The 18,294-nt window shown below is 41.0% G+C and overlaps 1 protein-coding gene across 1 annotated transcript in view; it reads right to left on the minus strand.

The window, feature by feature from the left end:
* The window catches only part of ARHGEF38 (Rho guanine nucleotide exchange factor 38), a 149,241-nt gene extending 131,165 nt beyond the window's left edge, over positions 1-18,076 (minus strand). The window contains exon 1 of the mRNA XM_004009653.6: positions 17,732-18,076. Within this exon, the coding sequence (XP_004009702.2) occupies positions 17,732-17,927 (196 nt within the window). The 5' untranslated portion in view covers positions 17,928-18,076. The remainder of the gene's footprint in view (positions 1-17,731) is intronic.
* Positions 18,077-18,294: the final 218 nt, after the last annotated feature.

Below are 18,294 nucleotides of genomic sequence, written 5' to 3' on the forward strand. Positions count from 1 at the left end.
AGCGGCTTCTGTTTCTGCAGGGCACAGGCTCGAGGGCACACGGGCTTCTGTAGTTGTGACATGTGAGCTCAGTAGTTGCGGCTACTGGACTCTAGAGCGCAGCCACAATCATTTCGGAGCACAGGCTTAGTTGCCCTGAGGCATGTGAGATCCTCCCTGAACAGGGATTGAATCCATGTCTCCTCTGTGTGGGCAGGTGGATTCCTTACCACTGAGCCACAAGGGAAGCCCAAGATCCTAGCATTTTTAGAATGGTAAGTGAGCACTGGTTTCAACTTAAAGCTACCAGGTACATTAACCCCTAATAAGAAAGTCCATCTGTCTTTTGAAGTTTTAAAGCCAGGCATTGACTTCTGCTCTCTAGCTGTGGAAGTCCTAGTTGGTATCTTCTTCCAATAGAAGGCCATTTAAAATCTGTTGTTTAGTGTAGCCACCTTCAGTAGTTAGATTAGCTAGATCTTCTGGATAGCTTGCTAAGCAACTTCTACTTCTCTCCTTAAACCTCATTAACCAAGCGCTGTTGGCTTCTAACTTTTCTTCTTTAGCTTCCTCACCTCCATCAGCCTTCATGGAATTCAAGAGTTAGGGCTTTGCTCTGGATTAGGCTTTGGCTTAAGGGAATGTTGTGGCTGGTTTGATCTTCTATCCAGACCACTATAACCTTTTCCATCTCAGCATTAAGGCTGTTTCACATGCTCATCATTTATGTGTTCACTGGAATTCCATTTTTAATTTCTTTCTAAACCTTTTCCTTTCCATTCAAAACTTGGCTAACTGCGTGGTGCAAAAGGTCTAGCTTGTTTTTGACATGCCTTCCCACTAAATCTTCCCATCATATCTAGTTTCGTGTGACTCTTCCCTTCCCTTGAACATTTAGAGGCCATTGTAGGGTTATTAACTGGTCTAATTTTCAACACCCTTGTGTCTCAGGAATTAGGGAGGTTTGAGAAGAGGAAGACCGGGGAAGAGCCTGTCGGTGGGGTGGTGAGAACACATACAACATTTATGGATTGAGTTTGCCGTCTTGTATAAGCGCAATTTCTAGCATTCTAAACAATTACAATAGTAACATCAAAGATCAGAGACCACCATAACAAATGTAATAATAATAAAAACTAAAATAATACTGAGCATTACCAAAATGTGATACAGGGACAAAAAGTGAGCAAATGCTGTTGGAAAAATGGTACCAATAGACTTGCTTGACACAAGGTTTCTACAAAACTCCAATTTGTAAAAAAAAAAAAAGGAATATCTATAAAGAACAATAAGGTGAAGCACAAGAAAATGTAGTATGTCTGTATTGTTAGTGTATATAATTATATAATATATATCCACGTGGTATACACAGTGAGTATATGAAAAGGCTCTTCCTATACATGATATAATCTGAGAATAGGAAAAGTTATCAGAGTTTGAACACAAACACAAATATAGAGAAGAATATTTTGGAAATAAGATCAAATTGTGGTTTGAGTTTTTTGTTTGGTATGATTATTTTTGTTGTTGGTAGTTTGTACATATAGATAAGAATGTATGGAAAAAAAGATACAGGACCTTAGCTTCTCTGGTAGGTTTATCCCACTCCAAAATCTTGTTTGATTTATAATTCATTAAAAAAAATTTAACTATAGTTCTATGTTAATTATACTCTCTGTATGAAATGTCAAAGGCATAAAAAATTTTCATTTGCAACTGCAATATAATGAAACTTAAATTTTGTCAGAGAAGTATTGACTTTGCTTTCCAAAAATTTAATAATTAACAGAAATATAATTTCATATCTTAATTTAATATTTTCCTTCTACATAGAAATGCTCAGAATCAAAAAGAAAATACACCTATGAGATTATAATTATATTATTTAAAAAATATTTTTTGTTTTGAATATTTTAAAAATGGTAGCACCATTATAACAGAATGCCCATTTAAATGTCTGATTGGTGTGACATTAACAAGCAAGTCAAACTCTAGGAGAGTATTTATTTTCAATACAATATTTATATTTTTTGATGGATAGATTTTGTTAATCAAAAAAAAGGAAATCACTCAGAATCTTCACTTAGCCCAGAACAAAAATAATTTAGTTTCTTTATCTAAATTTGGTTATAAAAGTATAAGATTAATTTCAGGAGATAATCTATAGGTTCCCCAGGATGAGGTACATGTGATGTTTGCATGCCTTTGCTAATGAGAACAGAATTGTGACTGGTGACCAAGAAAACACACCATGAAGGAGGGAAATATGCAGTGTGATAAAAATTATTCCCTCACGTGAGTTAAATCCCCACCCAGGGACTGTGACCCTGAAGTCAGTGCAGAAGTGAATCAGATCTGGCTCCAAGGAGGCCCACCGTGGGAAGGTCCTCCTGTAACCATTTTGGATTTCACCACACATTCTGGATTTCATGGCCACACCGCCCATTTACTGTTCATTCACTCATTCCTTTACTCACTCACTTACTTAACACACAGGATTACTGAGTACAGGTCAGCCTTCCCTAGGTGCTGGTTGGTGATACCAACGCTCCTGACCTAGAGAAGTCCGATCAAAAGTAAGAAACCCTGACCCATGCATAATGAATATGAGAAACGTATGCAGCAGGGGACACTCAAATATATTTGGGGCGTCATAACAGAAAGGTAGACTTGAAAAGGTTAATAGGAGTTTATAAAACAACCAAGGCGAGGGAAAACACTCCAGGCTGAGGAAACAGCAAGGATAAAGGCAAGACAATCTGAAGTAAAACTGTCCCTCAGGCCAGAGATGGAAAGATATAGTCATGATTGAGTGGCCTTATATCTATTTTACTGTTATAACATGGTGTCTCCAAGCTTCATTAATTTTTTATCATGGTAAAATATACATAACATAGAATTTACCATGTTAACCATGTTTAAGCTTCAATGAGTACATTCACATTGTTGTGCAACCATTACTACCATCCATTTCCAGAACTTTTTCATCTTCCCAAACGGAAACTCTTGGACCCATTAAACACTAACTCCCTCCTCTCCTTTCCCCCAGTCTCTGGCAACCACTTTTTGTCTGTATGTATTTGACTATCTCAGGTACCTCTTTTACTTGGAATCGTATAATTTTGTTTTTATTTAGTTGCTCAGTCGTGTTCAGCTCTTTTGTGACCCCATGGACTGTAGCCAGCCATGCTCCTCTGTCCATGGAATTCTCCAGGCAAGAATACTGGAGTGGGTTGCCATTTCCTTTTCCAGGAGATATTCTGGACCCTGGTATGGAACCCTCATTTCCTGGATTGGTAGGCAGATTCATTACCACTGGAATATTCTTTACCAGATTCTTTACCAGAGAAGCCCAGAATCATATAATACTTGTATTTTTTGTGTCTGGCTTATTTCACTTAGCATCATGTCTTCAAGATTCATCCCTGTTGTAGCACGTGTCAAAATTTCATCCCAAACTTTTTTGTTCACATGTCAGTTAAATCATTTGGATTAACTGTACCTCCAATACATGGACTGTATTAATGTATTAACTAATTATAAAGAATAGACAAAAATAGATATTTTCAACAGATAAGACTAAAAACTAAACTCATTTTTCCTTTTATAATGAATTGTCTCAAAATCTCTGGGACTGCCCATACCTTTCTTTGGATACCACTGCTAGAGAACATGAAAAAGCATTGAGGGGAATATATAGTTTAACATTCTGACCGAGTTTTCCATCAAACATTCTCCTCCTGCTCTGTGCTCTATAGTTAGTGAGGAGGGGTAGTTTTCAAAGACTAGATAATTCAAATCATTTGATTTATATTTTTAGAATAGAAGGTTCTAATGAATTTATCAAGTGTATCCCTCATTCATTGCAATTGCATATCTTTCCAACTTCAGTCCACATAAAACATTTTATTGAAAGCATAAAATACAGCTACTGGAAAGTACTGACTGGTCACTGTTGATTTTAAGATTGCAGGTGAATATGCTTGTAGAACTTAAGGGTCTCTTAATGTTGTTGAGTATTGTTTAAAATTGTATCAAAATCAGTCTATTCCTTAAAAACAAACCGCAAAAAAAAAGGTACTACTAAAAACTGTGAAAGCAAAAGCGAAGTCACTCAGTCATGTCCGACTCTTTGCAACACTGTGGACTGTAGCCCACCAGGCCCCTCAATCCACAAGTTTTCCAGGCAAGAAGGGCAGATGCTTTACCATCTGAGCCACCAGGGAAGCCCACTAAAAACTGATTAGAACAATAGAGTTCATATTGGTTGAAAAATTATGGACCTTGGAGCCAAGGAGACCTCAGTATAATGCCTATATTTTTGTTAACTTTCATTTTATTATCTATAAATATTTGACAATAACTTCTTAGCAAAGTTGTTAAGAGTATGAAATGATGTAATGTGCCTGTGTGCCTTCTACAGATGCTAGTTGGTATTAGTATCATCTTTTCCATCTATGAAGGCGGAACAGGAAAACCAGTTTTATTACCGTGTTCCACGTACTGCTGCTGCTGCTGCTGCTAAGTCACTTCAGTTATGTCTGACTCTGTGCAACCCCGTAGATGGCAGCCCACCAGGCTCCCCCGTTCCTGGGATTCTCCAGGCAAGAACACTGGAGTGGGTTGCCATTTCCTTCTCCATGTACTAGGACATATTTAATCCATTTTTCTGGAATGCTCTCTTCCTTCCCCTCTCCCCCCAGAAAATCCAAACTGGATTTCAAGATTCAGATTTCAGTGTCTCTTATTTTGACATTTTTAAAGGTCCAATTAAGCTGTTTCTCATCACAATTCCTATACTGATTTACTTATGTCTCTAATATAATGGGGTCTGCCTTGGTGGCTCAGAGATTAAAGCCTCTGCCTGCAATGTGGAAGACCTGGGTTCAATCCCTGGGTCCAGAAGATCCCCTGGAGAGGGGTCAGTGCTGTGATGAGCTGACCAGTTCCCCTTTAGGAAAAAAAGGACTTATTACCCCTATTCCAGGAGCCAACAGCCCCATTTTAGGAATCATCTCAGATGAGAGTACCTCTCAGGTCATCTCTCTCCCCAAGGTGTCCCCATCTAATAATTGAAGGGTGATATAATGGTCTAGGACCTCCAGAACACTGAGACAACTCCAAAGGATCATCTCATCTTCAGAACTTGCCTTAGAGTAGGCTAAGGCTTCCACTGAGACCAAGTCACAGCTAAACTTCTCTCTTTCTCTCCCTTTCCTCTGCCTGTCCTTTCTCTTCTCCAGGTTGTTATAAGGACATTCCCTAATAAACCTCCTGCACTCAAATTTCTATCTCAGAATCTGCAACCCAGGAACCCAAACTGCAGCCTTACTTCATGCACTTATTGCTACAGTTACTGGTTCACAGTGTGTCTCATTGTATAGTCTGGGTTTAATTTGGTTTATCTTTATATTCTCAGGATCTAGTTAGTACCTAGTTGGTATGAACTAGGTATCCGCTTGTTGGATAAATTCAATAAAACTGAGATTTCATAATCTCTGGGCAAGAAATTTTTTCTATTTTCTTGTTTAATTAAATTTATTTATTTATATTCTCTCTTTTTGCAAAAAAGGAAATGAGAGGAGTTAACTCAAGAACTGACTCCAATTAAGTAGTGGGGAAATTGAATGCCAGAATTGTAAAAGCCAGTATACCAATGCTAAGGATCAATATAGTTGTCATGAGTCATTGAATAGTTGTCAATCATTGAGTAGTCTTTGAGCTGAGCATCTACCATATACCAAGCACGGCTTAAATGTTCAAATGAGACTAACTCTCTTCCCCCAGGGAAAATTCTGTTCAAGTGAAACAGAAAGGCAACAATAGAATAAAATAGCATAATTCTAGAGAGCTGGTGTGAAGGACACTGAAGGGATCAGCAAATACCATCCCCCAAATATGCCTCACTGGCACGTTCATTACTTTGAGCTGAAGGGAGTTGGGAAGCACCAGATTCAGGCAGGGCTCTCTGCCCTTCCTGTATCAGGAAGAGGAGAGAATTCTTATCACCAGAGATGAGGAGCTGACATCATGATGAGTCTGTACACACAAACATTTCTAAAATAACCTTTGTATTCCCTTAGTTTGCCGCATATGTTTCCTTTTTACTTCTTCACAATTTAATACCCCCAGTTCAAAACCCCTTTACTTTGTCTTGCCACATTTCCGCAATTTATCACTCTTTGTTAAAATGATATATAAGCCCCTGGGTCTAACTGCTTTGGGATTCTCACTTCTTTCTATGAAGCCCTCTGTGCCAAGTAAAAATATTAAAATCAAATAAAATGTACATGCATTTTCTCCTTTTATTCTGTCTCTTGAAGCCCCCAGCCACAGAACCTCAGAGAATAAAGCAAAAGTCTGTCCTCCCCTCCATCACTACAGGTAGTATGGTCAGGAATGACTCTCCCAGGTGAGCAAAGATCTCAGTGAGGAGAATCTATCCTTTCAGATATTTGGAGGAAGAAAATTTTAGTAGGGGCACGAAGATGCAGCTGATACAAAGGCCAGGAATTAGGTACAAGAGCGAGTCTGAGTTTCAGGTGGCTACACATGATAAATCGCTTGTTTTTATCTGGAAAGGTAACATATTCTAGGAGAAGGCAATGGCACCCCACTCCAGTACTCTTGCCTGGAGAATCCCAGGGATGGAGGAGCCTGGTGGGCTGCCGTCTATGGGGTCGCACAGAGTTGGACACGACTGAAGTGACTTAGCAACAACAACATATTCTAATTCTTAGGAGGAGCCAAAGTTTTTCCTTGAATAAACCTGGATGGCACTGAAAGAGATGAACAATGTCTTCATCAACTATTCCACAACAAAAGACTGAAGCAGAAATCTGCAACAGCTTTTGCAGTGACATGGGAGACCTAACATTAAGAAGCATTCAGAAAAGACAATTTCTGTGAGGGGCACAGTGTCTCAGCGCACTTAAAGCAGCAGCTAGACGACATGACCTTTAGGTTTTCTTCTTTAAGAGCTAGATGTCAGACTGTCAAGATCGTATCTACTCTCAAGGGCCTCAGTGCAGGTATTACTAAGTCTCCATTTCTTCTCTGACTCATTAATCAAGGAAAAAATTGTTTGGAACAAACTGGGACAAAGGCTTTTAATCATAACATTCTATTTCCTGCTGCATTTAAGACTCACAATTTAGACTAACTACATAGAATTCTATGGAAATATCACCTACCCAGATGAAGAACTACTTATTTTCAGTATATAATTCCATTCTTTTCATTTGCAAATGCATACACCACTACCACCCATTGCTATAAAATAGGGGTTTTAATTTTTTAGATGTATTTAAATTTTAATGAGATGCAAATAAACGATAACAGGCATAAAATTAAGGAAATGGTGTCAAGATACACAAGGAAGTGGGAAATGGAGAGGAGATGATTAAGCTATTACAATAGGGCAGATTTGCTTAACCTACCTTTATAATTTTGTTTCCTAATAATTAAACCAAGAGATAGCACTTATTAAATAGCAACAATACGCCAGCAGAGGAATGTCACAATAACACCAGAGAAAGAATGTGAATTCCAAAGTGAAAATTTTAGCAGATCTAGTTTTATCGTAGTAGCAGAAGGTTGTCAGCACGTCACACAGCATGTATCACAATCCTCAAAGTGCTTTGACTTCTTATTACTAATAAGCCACACAGACAAAGTATCTAGTAAGACAATGAATGAGATGCATTCGATTTTTGCATATATTTAAAGCACTTGTGACCAAATCTAAACTCTGCCACCTGAAGGAGTTGAAGACATGCCACCCCCAAATTTGCTACCTTGGTCATTTGAGTTGAAAGTGCTTGAAAAGCAGCAAATGCAGAGAGAGGCTCTCTATGCACCCCCTTATCTGCCTGGAGACAGATCCTCCGAAAGGAGCTCAGCTGTCAGCCGGGGGAGGTTGACTCCTCTCATGGGACAGGAAACTAGGAGTGACACCACAGGTGGACAGACTTTGTCACCAACCTCTCTCTGCAATTGTTCTAAGTCCATCTTTCCTTAAGTTATTTACTCCACTCCAAGGCAATGGTGCCCCACTCCAGCACTCTTGCCTGGAAAACCCCATGGATGGAGGAGCCTGGTGGGCTGCAGTCCATGGGGTCGCTAAGGGTCGGACACGACTGAGCGACTTCACTTTGACTTTTCACTTTCATGCATTGGAGAAGGAAATGGCAACCCACTCCAGTGTTTTTGCCTGGAGAATCCCAGGGACGGGGGAGCCTGGTGGGCTGCCGTCTATGGGGTCACACAGAGTTGGACACGACTGAAGCGACTTAGCAGCAGCAGCAGCATGTGACCTACATTCCTCCTCCCCTTCCTCTAGCAAGATAGTTTATAAGCTCTCTGATTCTAACCTTTTTTGAGGTATTTACTTCTTTTTTCCTCTGAAGCTACCCCCCTCCGCTCCAGTACATAATATTTAAAATGAATATGCTTGTATACTTTTTCTCCTGTTAATCTGCCTGTTATTTCATAGATCCAGCTTTTGAATGTAGGAGTGTAGAGAGAAAGTCATTTCTCCCTTATATATCTATTTTTTCAACTATAAAACCAGAGCTGATAAAGTGTTGGGGTCAAATAACAATGTGTGAATGCCCTTGGCTGAGGGCTTCCCAGGTAGCGCTAGTGGTAAAGAACCTGCCTGCCAGTGCAGGAGACGCAAGAGTTGTAGCTTGGATCCCTGGATCGGGAAGATCCCCTGGAGGAGGGCATGACAGCCCACTCCAGTATTCTTGCCTGGAGAATTCCATGGACAGAGGAGCCTAGTGGGCTACAGTCCATGGGGTCGCAAAGAGCTGGACACAACTGCAGTGACTTAGCATGCATGACATGGCTGCTGGAGGATGACAGTCATGCTGTCTTCCTTCCCTTCCTTTTCTCTTTCCACTGCTTAGTATAGAAGAAAGGCTATGTCCTGAACACAGACAACAGTACTAAGCAGCTTCCTTTGGGGCCTGGAGCAAGTGTACAAATGGAGGCCAACATCCCTTATCTACAAATGAAAAAGTTGTAAATCAAGCTGGCAAATTGTTAAATATGTTATATCCTTTTATCTTGATAAATACACTTTCATAACAATCCAGAAGGCCAAGTTCAAGTTTAGATTTCTCAGGTCCCTCTGAGTTTCATGCCAAAATCTGGCAGGAGGCCCTTGGGGCACAATCCTTCTCCCCAGTCATGAGGCTTGTATCCCTGCCCTTCCTTCCACACACTTCCCCACCCACAAGGGGTCTGCTAGGCATGGTGTGAACACCCAGCACGATCAAGCTCCAGACACATCTTCATAAGCAATGGGCCCTGGAGTCAAAGGGTGTGCACACCTGCAGCCACAGGAGAAATTGAATGGAAGAGGTTCCAGCAGGTCTTGGAGCCAGTGTTTGGGCCTGTTGAACAGAAAATCCTGTGGTTCTAGATACCCTGAACTTAGTCTAGAAATGAGAATAAGGATCCCAGGCAGACAGGAACCTTGGGCCCCGAGGACTCCTCACCTGCTTGGTAGAAAGAAGGTAATAGGGGGGCACTCTAAAGCCTCTCCTGAGGTCAAGTCTTGCCTGGTTCTCAGAGTGACACTGTTGAAAAGTTTAGAAATTCCTGCAATAATTGCATCATCACCAGGAAACCGATGCCCACAAAAATACTGAAGTTAATATGATTATGGTATCAAGAAAAAATAATTCTATAAAAACCTACTTTCTACTTTTCCTGTATCAACAGAAACAAAGATGAATATAGCTTGAGTGCTTTTCACTCACTCTTCTTTTCCCCAGCTCTATCACTATTTTAAAGTGATTTCTATTTCTACTCCTGCTTATCTCATCTGAATTCTCTCCCACCCTCCCTCTCTTCTTCCTTCCTTCCATTCACTCCTCCCTCCCTCTTGATTTCTCATTTTGTGTTTTGATAAACCCATCATGTTGATGGACAAAAATACAATTAGAGGCTGAATTTGCTAGTTTTAAGAAACTTATAAGTCTTCCCTGGTGGCTCAGGCAGTAAAGAATCTGCCTGCAATGTGGGAGACCCAGGTTTGATCCCTGAGTTGGGAAGTATTCTTGCCTGGAGAAATATCTGGAGATACATCAGTTAAATGTAGAAGGAATACATTTTCCCATCTCAGTGGAATAGCTCAAACTTTCTTGATTCCTAGGACTCTCTTTATTTGATTCATATGTGTCCTCTAAAACCTGTGAAATGCCTTTACTGAAAAAGAGAGTAAAATATGCTTTTTAAAATTTCTTTGCACATGATGAAAGAGAAATTACTTAGCTTCAAAAGTCCCTTGCCTTTTTTTTCTGTAGCTTATTTATTTTACCTTATTTTTATTGGAATATAATGTTGTGTTAGTGTCTGCTGCCCAACATGAATCAGCCCTATGTCCCCTCCCTCGTGAGCCTCCCCCGCCCTCCCCCATCCCACCCCTCTAGGTCATCACAGAGCACCAAGCTGAGCTCCCTGCGCTATACAGCAGCTGCCTTCTATAAATATTTGCCCTTCAAACTGTGAAACGCACCTTATTTTTGTTGGTGTCACATTACTGATCCAAGTACTTCCCATTTCACTAAAGGCAAATAAAGGGGAATGAGCTACTTTACACTCAAAGAACAAAGGCAGCAACGAAAAAGACCTACAGCCCCAGGATAGAAACTGGGACAAACAGCTGGACAACTACCTTTATTCCACCCTTCATTACTCCTTGAACAAAAATCAGCAAATCTGCCAGTATTAACAACTCCTCTTGCTTGCTCACCAGTTACTTGGTATTCTCAAAAGTCATTACCAGTTAAATGTTCCCATAATCTGACCAAGTCTAATCTAGTCTTTTTCCTCATACTGCAAAATATATTATTCTGTATAAAGTCCATGCAGAAGAGTGGTTTGTTCATTAACATCCATAGTAAGAACATTTCAGGCTTTCATAAAAACAAGTCACCAGTCCTTTCATAATGAAAATGATATGATAGGCTTTGCAAAAAGGAAAGCACCACAGAACTAACATGAACTGGAGATGTGGCTTTTGTGTTGCTATCTGCCAGTGTGAGGACATTTAACCCACCATTCTCACTCTTTCACCTGACACTTGATAAGCAAAAATACGCATTGGCTAAAAAATTCACCAGAGGCTTACTGAAGCCATAGAGGATGAAAGGAACTGCCCAATTACCTTGGTCATTTTGGGCTGTTGTAACAAATATACCGTAAATAGGGTGGCTTAAACCACAAACATTTGTTTCTCACAGTTGAGAAGTCCAAGGTCAAGGTTCAAGATGCTGGTAAGGCCCTCTTCCTGATGGACAGATGTCTGTCATTTCACATCCTCACATGGCAAAGAGCGGAGAGAGAGGGAGCAAATCTCTCATATCTTATAACGGCACTAAACCTATTTATGAAGGCTCCTCCCTCCTGAGCTAATTACCTCCCAAAAGTCCCCCTCCAAATACCATCACGTTGGGGGTTAAGCTTCAATAAATGCATTTTGGGGAAACATAAACATTCATCCCATAGCACCCACACTGAAAGGAAACCAATAATGTCAGCTATATCAATCAAATAGGGTTTGTAGAAAAGGCTGTTGAATGTTAATCAATACACTTTTTATAAAAAGTTTCAATCATTAAAGAAATATGTCTCAAGTAACACACACACACACGACTTAATCTGTAGCTGCATACAGTAGACACATAGACAGATGAATGATCTGCATATTCACAGACACTTGTGCATAACTGTTTAAATGAGGTGCGTCTCAAATATAGAGCTCACACGCACAGTCATATACAAAATCATTTCCCAAAGAAAAAGCTTTTAACAACTAGCCAGTACATTTCCCTTGCTTTGGTCATTCTCCATGGCTCCCAGTAAAAAACTCTCAGCTCCCAGTGAGGGGCTGGGCAAGCTGGGAAACTAAAATGATGTAACTTTTGTTGTTATGATTGGAAAAAGAGCAATGAGCTGAGGGATGGCCTGGTGTGCTCTAAAAGGCAGAATCAAAAAGGCAGCTCTGTGCACTGTTATCTCTAATATATTTGCTTATTTTTATTGAAGAATCTTATTTATGAACAGAGACATATATCCTCACATATGAAGACACAGGGCTCTTAATTCAGGCCTTCATATCTTTCCTCCTACTGATTCCCTGCCTAGACTGGATGGTTCAAGCCATTCATTCTATTTGAATTACTGAGGGCTTCCCATGTGCTGGGCATGATTCTAAGTACAAAGACAGAACAGTTAATGAGACAGATAGGGCCTCTTGTACCAACTGGCAGGGGTGGGAGTGGCAAGAGATGGGAGAGGAAATGGGTCAATAATAAGCAATAAACAAGGAAACAAACACCATTATTTCAGGCAGAGATAAGCTCAACAGAGACGTTAAAATGCCTTTCTCTCCCAATTCTGCGCCTTCACCCCATTCCTACCTCATCATCTCTGAGTGACAGTGTTTTCTAACAACCTCTCTGCCCAAACCTGATCCAGGCTCCTTTGGCAAAGGTCAAACGCTTTTTCTTATTGATTTTGTAGTTGTAATTCCTGGCATATATTGTTTTTTGCTTACCATATAACATATTCAATAAATGCTAATTAACTGAATGAATCTGTTGAAAAAATAAGCCACCAACAGTAGGCTTAGCATCGAACTATTATTGTACAACTTAAGGCTTAGTAGGAATGATGTGATTATAACCTTTTACAAAGATTTTATGATATTCTCATAGGAATCATGGTCTATCATTTAACTTAGTAGCTTTCACCCCTCCTTTACCATATTTAAAATATTACAACTTAAGATTCACACTACTAAAGTGATGTTGGTCAGAAATTGAATAGAACAGATAAACTGTATAGTTGAGAGGTAAGCCCAGAGATGCTGAAGTCAGATCTAACATCTTCCAGAACCCTAAAGAACTTGCTTACAGAGACAGAGCAGTGAGTTGTATTACTCAGATAGTGACACAGCCCTGAAGGACAAGCAGTGCTCAATAAATAATTTGAGGCTGCTGCTTTCCAATACTGGAAAACCACTGTGACCTCATGATGGCTTTGGCCATCTGTCTGCGGGCTCTAACCAGCTCAGGTCTTTGTTCAATGCCTCCCAGGGAGCTATCAGTTCCAAGGTAGGCAGAAGAAAAACTCTTGGCATTGCAATAATGAAGAGTTTCTTGGGGTGACTTAGGGCTTCACAGGTGGCACTCGTGGTAAACAGTCTGCCCGCCAAGGCAGGAGACACAAGATGCTGGTTCGATCCCTGGGTTGGGAAGATCCCCTGGAATAGGAAATGGCAACTACTCCAGTATTCTTGCCTGGGAAAGCCCATGGACAGAGGAGCAAGGTGGGCTACAGTCCATGGGGTTGCAAGAGTCAAGACACAACTGAGCACGCACACACACAAGGTGACTTTGGACTCATCTGTGTGACAGTGGGGATAGTACAGACCAGAGTGCAAACCACAGAACTGACTGCTTCCAACATCAATGAGAAATGCCTTCTATTGCTGCCAAAGCAATTATAGAAGAATCATACTAAAAGTGCTATTAGGTTTTAGAGATTCACCATGGGTTTTATTGAATTACATCTTTAAAATCTTACTCATCAGGAGGCCAGCCTATCTTTACCACGTCAAATGTGTTCCTCTGTACTCTGACAGGTCTAGGACCATGGATTAACTCCTGAGTCTTTCCTTCCAAGACAGGATCCAACAGAGCATAGAAAAACCACAACTCCAGTGGCAAACATGAGAAGCCTGAAGTCTTCTGCAGAATAACCAATAAATATCTACTGTACTTTGTGGCCACAGACTTTTCTTTCTTTTAGCTAAGTTTAGGAAGTGAAAGCAAAAAATATTTTCTGTTTTTATTCTGCTAATGGAAACTCTGGATCAAAAAGATACTGAATTAGTGAATCTCACAGAGAAGAAACGTTATTAGAGATAAAGCAATGGGCTTTTCCTGAATTTCTTATTTGTAGTCTCTTTCTCAAAAGACAGAAAAGAGTCGAAGCAGATTAAAAGTGAAAGTGAAAGTCACTCAGTCGTGTCCGACTCTTTGTGACCCCATGAACTATATAGTCCATGGAATTCTCCAGGTAAGAGTACTGGAGTGGATAGCCGTTCCCTTCTCCAGGGGATCTTCCCAACCCAGGGGTTGAACCCAGGTCTCCCACATTGCAGGCGGATTCTTTACCAGCTGAGCCACAAAGGAAGCCTGAAATAGACTGGTAGATTAGAAAATGTGGGTTAATAAAGGGCAAGTCTTGTTCTCTCATTGTGGTACCCATCATTTCTAAAATTGAAAATAACTGCTGTTTATGGAGCATGATGTGTCAACCAATATTCTAGATGTTTCATGTAATTATCTAATTTCATTCTCCCAATAACACTATGTGGTAAGTGTAATTTTCTTACTTTCATAGACAAAGAAATTGAAGCTCAGAAGCTTTCAGTGATTTACTCAGTCTTATAGGTAGTAAATTGTAGTGCCAGGATTGGAAACAGAATGTGTATGCCTTTAGCACTTTCATCCTTTACTGGGGAAGAAAAGCAGCCCTGCCTGCTCCAGTAAGGCTTCCCCAGTGGCCCAGTGTGGCTCAGGTAGCTTATGAAACCTCATACAGGAGACACAAGGGATGCGGGTTTGATCCCTGGGATGGGAAGTTCCCCTGGAGAAGGAAATGGCAACCCGCTCCACTATTATTGCCTGAAGAATCCCACGGACAGAGGTGGGATCACAAAGAGTCGAACATGACTGAGCATGCACGCACGCATGCACACTGCTCCAGCAAAGAAGGGGAGAGAATCCGTTCCCAGATTCCCTCCTTGGGCCCCATTTCTGGGCTTCCCAGGCTTCTCCCTGTGGCCGTGTGCAGCGAGCCTCTCCCAGGCTGGAGTGGGAGTGTGGGATCACCCTCTTCCAGAGCCTTTTGATGTTCTCTTGTGGAGAACCAAGACCCCTGAGGCAACTGCCCACAGTTTTGCCCTGCTCCACTGGGGAGGGTGACTTTCTTTTCCCTCAGGCAAACGGCTCCTCTCACATCCAGATCTGTTCAAGCAGAAGGAAGTGCTGGTGGCCAGTGATTTCTTGGGCCCCAGAGGCTGAGTGTGTACCTAAAGCATGGGTTTTAACTTGTTGTTCACCTTTGGCAAAAACAACGTCTTGTGTAAGGAACACTCCTAGCACCCAGAGCATGTTCTCCAAATACCATTCCCCATTGAAATTGATAGATATTTGGGGCTTCCCTGATAGCTCAGTTGGTAAACAATTCGCCTGCAAGGTGGAAGACCTGGGTTTGATCCCTGGGTTGGGAAGATCCCCTGGAGAAGGGAAAGGGTACCCACTCCAGTATTCTGGCCTGGAGAATTCCGTGGACTGTATAGTCCATGGGGTCGCAAAGAGTTGGACACGACTGAGTGACTTTCATTGAAAGGAAACAGTCTCCTTGGAGAAATGGCAGTCTGGTTCTTGGGAGCCTCTTCAAGATGCCATGTTTCCTGGTTCCTGGCTGGAATCAGCCATGCCTGAACAGATCTAAATATCAGTTGCTAAGATCAGAGAAGGAGAAGAGAACTAGATATTATAAGCGTCCGGGTGAAAAAGCATGGTGCTTCCATGAAGTAGTCTTGCCAGGGGAAATCAAACCTGAATCTGATCAACACTAGATCTGACCACCAACAGACAGAAGAGCAGACCGCAGTGGAGCTTGTCTGCCACACTGGGGGAATGGATGCAGCTAGCAAAGTCCTGACTGCGAAGCAGTATGAGGCAAACCACCAGATGTCTTCAACAAATAAATTGCAAGGCGAGAGAAGAAAAGGAACCCTATATGTTAAAAAGAGAGTTAAAAGTAACCCATTTCACTGTGCAAAACTTACTGGGATCCTAATTTAAACAAACACTATTTTAAAATGTTATTACATTTATGAGATGTCTTTGTTTTTTAATCTGACTGGATCTTTGTTGATACTAAGGGATTGTTGGAGAGTTTAGGGTATGATTATCATATTGTGGTTATGGTTTTTGTCTTAACCTTCTCATACTTACAAGTACATGCAGAAATATCTAGATATTGCAGATACAGATATTGATATATTTGATATTATCATATCTTGGATTAGCTTCAAAATTATGTGACTGCAAGAAAAGTCCCCCAAAAAATAAATAAATAAAATTTTGTTTATGAAAAAAAAATTTGCATGCTTTCCAATTTATCGTAGCCTTGAGAATAAACTATTTCAAAGTTCTAACAATACCCCTTCCCTATTAAAAAAATTCTTTAGTTATAAGACTCAACTTTGCATTTTCATCCTGAGCTATATTCTTTTTTAAAGTATGAACTCATAGCAGGAATCTTAAATATTTAATTTACATGCATTTAACTTATTTAATTTAATTTGCATCACTAAATCCAAGCACTTTTTTTTTTTTTTATGAAAGGGACCTTCTAAATATAAGCTTCAGAGAAGGCAATGGCACCCCACTCCAGTACTCTTGCCTGGAAAATCCCATGGACGGAGGAGCCTGGTGGGCTGCAGTCCATGGGGTCGCTAAGAGTCAGACACGACTGAGCGACTTCCCTTTCACTTTTCACTTTCATGTATTGGAGAAGGAAATGACAACCCACTCCAGTGTTCTTGCCTGGTGGGCTGCTGTCTATGGGGTCGCACAGAGTCGGACACGACTGAAGCGAATTAGCAGCAGTAGCAGCAGCAAATATTAGCTTGTCCCATTGGTCTTTCTAGTTTCATGGCAGTTTTTTCAGTCCAGAATGACAGCTCATGGTGGGATAATGAGCCGTTAAACACAGTGTGCCTCAAAGAGGGAGAGACCAGTTCCAGGGATCACATAACAGGTATCTGATTAAAATGTTGCATGAAAAAATAAATAAATAAATAAATAAATAAATAAATAAAATGTCGCATGATATCCACATCAAAATGAAGTTGACTAGAACAAATGACCTTCAAGAGAAAAGAAGAAGAAAAAGAGAGGGTGCATAGCAAGGAAGAGCAATTCAGGACCTGAAACAGGACGTGTTATAATAACTGTGCCAGATTATCTTATGACCATCACAAAATAAACTGAAGTTATTTCCTCAAAAGTCATTCAGTCTAAGCATGCTAAGCATCTCTTACCATATTTGGATGTTATTCGATTCACTCTAAAGGAATGAACACCTATGTGATTTTTCAAGAAATCCTATTATACCATCCAATGACTATAACATTCCTTATTTTTCACAGATGCGGTTGTACTTTCATGCCCCTATTTAAAATAACCACAATCACAGTTCACTACAATTACCTGGATAGATCTCCCGGTGTGACATCTCACACCTATCTGGTGAGATAAACTATCTTGGGTAGGGTTCTAAATCATTTGCTTTGTAGTGCTTCCTGCTTCTTAAATTGGGTGGAGGAGGGAAAAGCAAGGGAAGGGAAGGTGGCAGACAAAAAAAGAAAGAAAAGACATGATAGTATTAAGAATAATTTAGAATTGGCTCTTTAACTCTGAAAGGACATAATAAATTTGTACTATAATTTATGAATTACATTTCCTTCATTTTTCTTATTTTCTTACTTCTTATAGAGGAAGGTACTATTTGCTTTTCTCCTGTGCCTTCTTATAGAGGAAGGTACTATTTGCTTTTCTCCTGTGCCTTGAGTGTTTTCTTTATAGATGGAAGAGTAGGAAGGAAAGAGCTGGGAGTGCAGTAACCCCGGGCCCATTGGTTTCTTGCAGGTTACCTTGCAATTTCTGGTTGTACTCGCTCCTGTCAGACTGGCTCCTCCTCAAGGTACCAGAGTGGTCCCCAGGAACACTGCTCTCAACCACAGTGTCAGTCTTCCTTCTCTCCAGCATATAGAGCCTGGCCCTCAGGAAGGACAGGTTCTTTTTCTTGGTGCCCATGTTTTCTTTCCCGGGAGCTTCTTTGGGCTCCATTGGAGGCTGAGACCACCTCTAGAGGCCAGCGGGCAATCACTGGCTGCTAAAGGGCCTTCGGGGTGAAGGTTACAACCCCAGCCTGAGGAGTTTAACTGCCTGCTTCCAACCAACCAGCTTCTTTCCAGGGTGACCTGTCTGTGACTGCCACCTCCACGGAGTCCCAGGGCTCCACCCCTATGAGGTCATTCTTTTTTATACCTAGAATCCAACAGGGGAAGCTGCCACCTGTTACCTGAGCGACCTGCCGCACCAAGCTAGGCAAAGCAGGGACTCCGCCTTCACACGCTGCGGAAGCGAACAAAAATCCCATTGTGCTGGCCTAGGGCTGGGGGTGCGGGGGGTGGGGAAAGTGAACAAGGTGAGG

Source organism: Ovis aries, chromosome 6 (genome assembly GCF_016772045.2).
Source record: "Ovis aries strain OAR_USU_Benz2616 breed Rambouillet chromosome 6, ARS-UI_Ramb_v3.0, whole genome shotgun sequence".
In the NCBI taxonomy this organism is placed as follows: Eukaryota; Metazoa; Chordata; class Mammalia; order Artiodactyla; family Bovidae; genus Ovis; species Ovis aries.